At 35.7% G+C, this 7,119-nt stretch overlaps 1 protein-coding gene across 1 annotated transcript in view; it reads left to right on the top strand.

Moving 5' to 3' along the window:
* Nucleotides 1-7,119, top strand: part of PCCA (propionyl-CoA carboxylase subunit alpha) — a 785,038-nt gene that overhangs the window by 670,749 nt on the left and 107,170 nt on the right. The window contains exon 20 of the mRNA XM_007948152.2: nt 5,381-5,434. Coding sequence (XP_007946343.1) covers nt 5,381-5,434 — 54 coding nt within the window. The remainder of the gene's footprint in view (nt 1-5,380; nt 5,435-7,119) is intronic.

Below are 7,119 nucleotides of genomic sequence, written 5' to 3'. Positions count from 1 at the left end.
GGGCAATCTACTTCCATAGTGATACTGCCTCAGAAACCCAAGGAGGAGTTGCTATGAGTTGGGTCCGACTCAGAGGCACATAACAACAACGGCAGCAGCTCACATTCACTTTGTCTCATGATATTGGCTGCAATTTCCCATAATGCAACAGCTCCCCTCCCACTTCCTCCCCATAGTTACCTCTTTCCTGTGTCCTTCCTTCCCATGCACTCCTGCCCAACCCCCCAGCTGTCCCCCTGTGCCTACATAGCCCTTCTATTCTCCTATGATTGTTCTCTCCAAGGAGTGTATCATCCTGATATGAATGTTCCAGTCATATGCCCGTCTTATTTGGCTAGAAGCCATAGGAGTGGGTTCAATTCCAGATCTGAAGGGCAGCTAGGGGCTATAGTCTCAGGGGTTTCACCAGGCTCTATTAGACCAGCAAACATAGTCGCTTTTTTTTTTTAATGATTTTGAGTTTTATTCCACGTTCTTCTCCCTCTCTATCCAGAATGTTCTACATAGATCCCCCTCCGAGTGGTTGACAGTGGTAGCTGGGCACTATGTAGTTCTTCTGGTCTGATAGTTGCATAGTCTGAGGATCATGTGGTGTACCAGACACTTAGATTAATTGTTTCCATGAGTCCTTGGTTTTCTTCATTCTTCTATGCTCTGGACAAGGAGAGACCCATTGTTGCATCGAGATGGCCACTTGGCAAGCTTTTAAGATCCCTGTCACTACTCGCCAAAGTAGGACGTGGTACAATGTTTTTGTGTAGTATGTTATGCCAGTTGAGCTTGATGTCCCCTGCAACCATGGTACTGAGCCCACAGGTCCCTCTGGGTACCTGGCTGTGGCCAGGAAGTGACTACAACCTTGTCCCTTGTCAACTCTACTATACACCTGGGAATTCTTACAGAACATACAAATACACTTGTAGAAACATTGTCTGCCAACCCTATACATGGTTATGGGCACAATTCCCCCTGCGTAGATATGCCTAGTAGTTAAGCCTGTCCACCCATAGATCAGTACTTGGCATCACTGACAACACAGTACTGTATGTACAAAAGGGTTCATCTTTATTGTCTGTACCTCCTGTGCACCTCTCTATGTCTTTCTCTAACTCAGTGCCACCGTGTTGATCACTCACATTTGGTACATTGCCCTTCCAGAAGATTGTTTTTAATGTTTATTTAAAATCCAATAATTTTACTAGGCTATCTTTCAGTGTGTGTCATTCTGAGCCAGTTTTTCTAAATAATCTGTCCCTACACTTATTCCTGTATATCCTCAGTCTTTAATCTTTCTAAAACATAATTATGGCATACCTCTATTCTTAAGTATAAAAAGTTTGTAAAGCATAAAATCAGGGCTTCAAGCAAGTTCGTTCTGGTTCAACTCCCTGGTGAAAGTTTGCATTTGCATTCCAGGTATACTGACTCAGAATCTACATTTTAACAAGATCTCCAGGTGAATCTTATATATCTATAAGATTCTTATAGATATGTAAGATTCTTATATATATATGTATAAGAATACATATGCATAAAAAAATTTAAATTGTAAAGTTGGATCTTTTTCTAGGAAACAAAGGAAAATAACCTGTTTTATTCAATTCTGAATTATTTCTATCTTTTTGGCTTTATTGAGTAATACATAATAATATACATAATACATAATAATAATGACCATGCAAAGAAAAAAAAAAGAATTAACATATGACTAAAAGGGAGGAAAAAAAGAAGGGTCAACCGATATTAGCTGCCCAGAAATAAGTTTTATGTGTATTATTTATTCTAGAATGTTTTTCTATAAGGTATATAGAATTATTTTTATAAAGAGGCTTATTTTAAACATACTGTTTTGTACTTTCTTTTTGTACTTAGGAATGTATAACTTTTTCATATCTCTAAAATTTTTTAATGGCTGCATAGATACCCCATAACTAATTTAACCAGCCCCTTTCATTGATCATTTAGATCATAGGTAATTTTTCAGTTCTATAACCTACAGTGTGATAACATTTTTATAGCTATATTTTTCTGCCTACCCATGATTTTTTTCTTGGATAAATTCTTTGAATGGAATTAATGGGTCAAAATACTGACAAAGCACTCCTGAATTTTCTACTCCATACCGTACTTCTTTGAATATGCTACTCAGATTCCACTTGTGGCAAATCACTTAGCAATACTTGCAGATAGGGATAAACATTTTGATATCATCGTTCAGAAAACTACTTTCCTTCTTATTGATTTAACTTCCTTCTATTTGAGGAGCCAGGGGCTCCGCCTGAACACTAAAACAGTAGAGACTCACTCCTGGTCTGTTATGTTAGTGATCATAAAGATCAGAGTTGCCAAACCTCCACTTCTATAAAAGGAGTAAAATTAGGATACATCTGTAATAGTTCATGGTATGCTTTTGATTGAAGTCTACTAATAATTACCCAGGGCTACATCTTATAAAGTTTAAAAAAAAAATCATAACTACTTAACTGCTATTTGTAGAGTCTTTGAAGAGACTAGGTCCTCGCAGACAGGAAGAACTTTTTTTTTTTAATTGTGATTTGGGTGAAAGTTTACAGAGCAAATTGATTTTCCATTCAACAGTCCATACACATTCTATTTTGTGACATTTACTGCGATCCCCACACTGTAACAACATTCTTCCCATTTCCTTCCTGTGCCTACCCCTTCTCTTCATTCATTCTTCCCATGCCCTCCTGCCTTTCTAGCTCTGTCATTGATTTCATATGCTTGATTGCTGTAATGAATGTATACCTCCCTAGTATTACTGTTCACGTTATAGGTCCATCTGTCATTTTGCTGTTAGTTGAGTCACGGAGGTTAAGTTCAGTTCCTATCTTGAAGGGTGTCTAAGGGCTATAGTCTTGGGGGTTCCACCAGTTTCCTCAGACCAGCAAGCCTGGACTCTTTTTTTTTTTTTTTTTTTAGGATTTTGAGTTTTGTTACACATTTACCTGCACTCTATCCAGGACCTCTTATTGTGATCCCTTTCAGAGCAGTCAGCAGTGGTAGCCGGGCACCATCTAGTTCTTCTGGCCTCAGGGTTGTGGAGGCTGAGGTTCACATGCTCCATTAGTCCTTTGGACTAATTGTTTCCTATGTCTTTGATTTTCTTCATTCTATTTTTGCTTAGTATCAGGTGAGACCAATAGTTACACCTTAGGTGGTCACTCAGGACAGGAAGAATTTTGAGGAGCAAGTTAGGATTATATAGAGCAATTTTACAGGTGAGTATGATGGGAGTGGGGGAGAAAAGAGTATTTATTACCATTGTACTGTTTTTGGTAGTATATTTATGTTTGATTAAAATTCAAACAAATAAGATAACAATATAACTATAGCTCCATGGGAGAAAGATGTGACAGCCTGCTCATGTAATGATTACAGCCTTGGAAACTTAATGAGATATTTCTACTCTGTCACATGGAGTCACTATGAGTTGAAATAGACTCAGTGGCACCTAATAACATATCTATACTATATATGTTGTATTCACTTCATTTTTGTAAGAACTTTATTGAGCTATACACTCACATACCATACAATTCACCCATTTAAAGTGTATAATTCAATGAGTTTTAATCTATTTACAAGCTGTTCAACCAATTCTAGAACATTTTCATTACCCCAAAATGAAATCCTATATCATTCACTCATTCTCCCCAATCTTCATCTCCCAGGCAACCACTAACCTTCTATCTGTCTCTGTGTATTTGCCTATTCTGGACATTGCATGTGAATGGGATCATACAATAATATGTGGTCCTTTAAGACTGGCTTCTTTCATTTAACACAATGTTTTCAAGATTCATCTGTGTTGTATATTTTATCAGTACATCATTTCTTTTTATTATTGAACAATTGTATGTACATACCAGATTTTATTCATCTGTTTATCAGTTGATAGATGTTTACATTTTTTTTACTATTACGAATAATGCTGCTATGAACATTTGTATACAAGTTTTTATGTGGATGTGAATTAATTTTTTTATCGTTATAAAAATATATAAAACAAAACATTTGCCAGTTCAACATTTCCCAGGTATACAACTTAGTGATATTAATTACATTAATCATGCCATGCAGTCACCACCCATAATCATTGCCAAATTGTCCATTACCATAAACAAGCATTCACTGCTTCTTAAACAATGGCTTTCCTTCTCCCCATTCTTCCCACGCTTGGTAGTCACTAATAAACTTCAGGTTTTCTCCATTTGACTGTTCTTGTTATTTTATTTGAGTGAGATCATGCAAAATTCCTCCTTTTGTGATTGACTTACTTCACTGAGTATAATGTTTTCGTGGTTCATCCATGTTGTAGCATGGATCAGGACTATGGCCAAGTAGTATTCCATTTGTAAATACGTACTGCGTTGTGTTTATCCATTTTCTGTTGATGGACACTTAGGTTGTCTCCACCTTTTGGCAATTGTGAATAATGCTGCAATGAACATTGGTGTACATGTGTCTGTTTGTGGTGCTGCTTTCAGGTCTCTCGGTATATACCTAGGAGCTCTGGTGGTGTAGTGCCTGAGGCATTTTACTGCTAACCAGAAGGCTGGTGGTTCAAACCCACCAGCCACTCCTAGGAGGGAAGATTATGCAATCTACTTCTGTAGTGATACCGCCTCGGAAACCCAAGGAGGGGTCAGATCTGACTCCACGACGGTGAGGGTTTTTTTTTTTTTTTTTGTATATACCTTGGAGTGGAATTGCTGGGTCATATGGTTAACTTTTTTGAGCAATTGCCAAACTGTTTTCCACAGGAGCTATACCATTTTGTATTCTCATTAGCAATGGATAAGCGTTCCAGTTTCTCTACATCTTCACAAACATTTGTTATTTTCCGTTTTTTTTAATCGTAGCCATCCTAATGGGAGTGAAGTGTTACCTCATTGTGGTTTTGACTTGCATCTCTTTGATAGCTAATTTTTTCATGTGCTTGTTGCCCATTTGAATGTCCTCTTTGGAGAAATGTTTAGTCAAGTCCTTTGCTCATTTTTTTGATTGGATTGTTTATCTTTCAACTGTTAAGTTGTGGAATTTTTATTTAATTTTTGACTAGAACCTTGTTGGATATATAGTTCCAAAGGATTTTCTTCCAATCTATAGGTTGTCTCTTCACTTTCTTGATAAAGTTCTTTGATGAACAGAAGAATTTAATTCTTATGAGGTCCCATTTATCTGTTTTGTCTTTTGTTGCTCATACCTTTGTTATAATACCTGATAACCCATCATTAAAAACTAGTACCTGCAGCCACATCCCTGTGGTTTCATCTAAGAATTTTATGGATTTCCTTTTCACATTTAGGTCCTTGATCCATTTTGACTAATTTATTTTAATACTTTTTTCCCCCAGTGTCTTTCTCGAGAAGCATGTGGAAACATGAAAATTCAGTTTCTTGGTACAGTGGTAAGTATGAAAGAATCATTACTTTGTGTATTTTGTTAATTTACTGAGGGAAAAACTATTCAACTATTTTGAGTCCCTCTGTCTCAACTTAACTTCGTCATAGCATTACTATGTTGTAAAATGGAGGTGTGTTTTGTGTTAAGAAGTGGATTTTCCAATCATTGAGAGAAGTTTTCATGATTCAGTTATTTTAGTCACTTTTTTTGTAGAGATAAAATAGTTTTTAAATTATTTGCATTTTATTCAATACTTTGAGTACTTTCTTATTGCAGATTTTCTTCCTGTTCTTAAAACAAAAATATGATACATAAATGTACTTCTGGAACTAAATGACCTTGATTTGTTTTGCTCAGTTTTCTTTTTAGCTTTCTTTATTAGGTCCTTTCAAATCCACATTGCTAATGAAATCTTGATTTTATTTTTTTCACCTATGAGCCTATTAATTATTTTCTGTTTGCTCTAAAATATTTATAGTAGTCATTTAAATGGATCTATATTAACATTCTGTTGAATAAATATGACATATTTTGCTTATCTATGACTCTCAATTGTCAGGTATTCCAGTCACCTCTAATTTTTTTGTCATTACATATGATATTCTAGTGAACAACTTAATGTGTTTTGCTTTTCTGGTGTTCTGAATTATTTTCATAAGATAGATTTCCTCCTGAACAGAGTCGACTCATCAAGACTATGAATAATAATAAAATGTTTTTATATACATGTTGTCAATTATTTCATATCTCTTTAGAATATCAAAGATCACATATTAGAATATCAATTTGATTGTACTTTCCCTGGTATTATTTATCATTTTTAAAATGATTTAACTTTATCTGATGAAAAGAGGTTTTATTTTATTGTCGTTCTTCTATGCCATTGAGTTGATTCTGACTGATAGTCCACTGCCTTTGAGTTGATTCCAACTTACAACAACCCTGACCCTGTATGTCAAAGTAGAATTATCCCATAGGGTTTCCTAGACTGTAATCTTTATGGAACAGATCACCAGGTCATAACTCCTGTAGAGCCCATGTATTGCTGACCTTTTTGTTAGAAGCTGACCTCTTAACCATTGCAATGCCAGAGCTCCTCCTTTATTTTATTAGTTAATATAAATTTCAAAATTATTAAACTGGTAAAACAAAGGCACTTTATTGTTTTAATTTGCATTTCTCTATTTATTTTTATTCTTTTAAAATATTTCTCCATGAATATGAAGGGAACTCTGGTGGCATAGTACCTAAGGCATTTGACTGCTAACCAGAAGGCCACTGGTTCAAACCCACCAACCACTCCTTGGAAGGAAGGTTGGGCAATCTACTTTCTTAGTGATACCCCCCAGAAACGCAAGGAGGGGTTGCTGTGAGTCGAATCTGATTTGACGGCAGTGAGTTTGGTCATGAATATCAATAGGTATAGTTTATAATCTGTAGAATGTCTGTTCATGTCCTTTGGACACCTTATTTAGGATATAAATTCACAGTGGGTATTTCTGATAGCTCTGTAATTAAGTTGAGAATATCAGAGGAGAGTCTTCTGGCTTGGACCAAAAGTGAAAATTTTGTAGCCATTGAGTTAGAAGGGATATTAATAATAATATACATTCATACTGCATATATATATATATGTTGTTGTTAAGTGCTGACAAATTGGTTCTGACTCATAGTAACCTGTGTACAACC

Source organism: Orycteropus afer, unplaced genomic scaffold (genome assembly GCF_000298275.1).
Source record: "Orycteropus afer afer isolate SDZICR_OR568_19922 unplaced genomic scaffold, OryAfe1.0 scaffold00206, whole genome shotgun sequence".
Lineage (NCBI taxonomy): Eukaryota > Metazoa > Chordata > Mammalia > Tubulidentata > Orycteropodidae > Orycteropus > Orycteropus afer.
The sequence above is the reverse complement of the archived record's forward strand: the minus strand, read 5'-3'. Positions and strand labels throughout refer to the sequence as shown.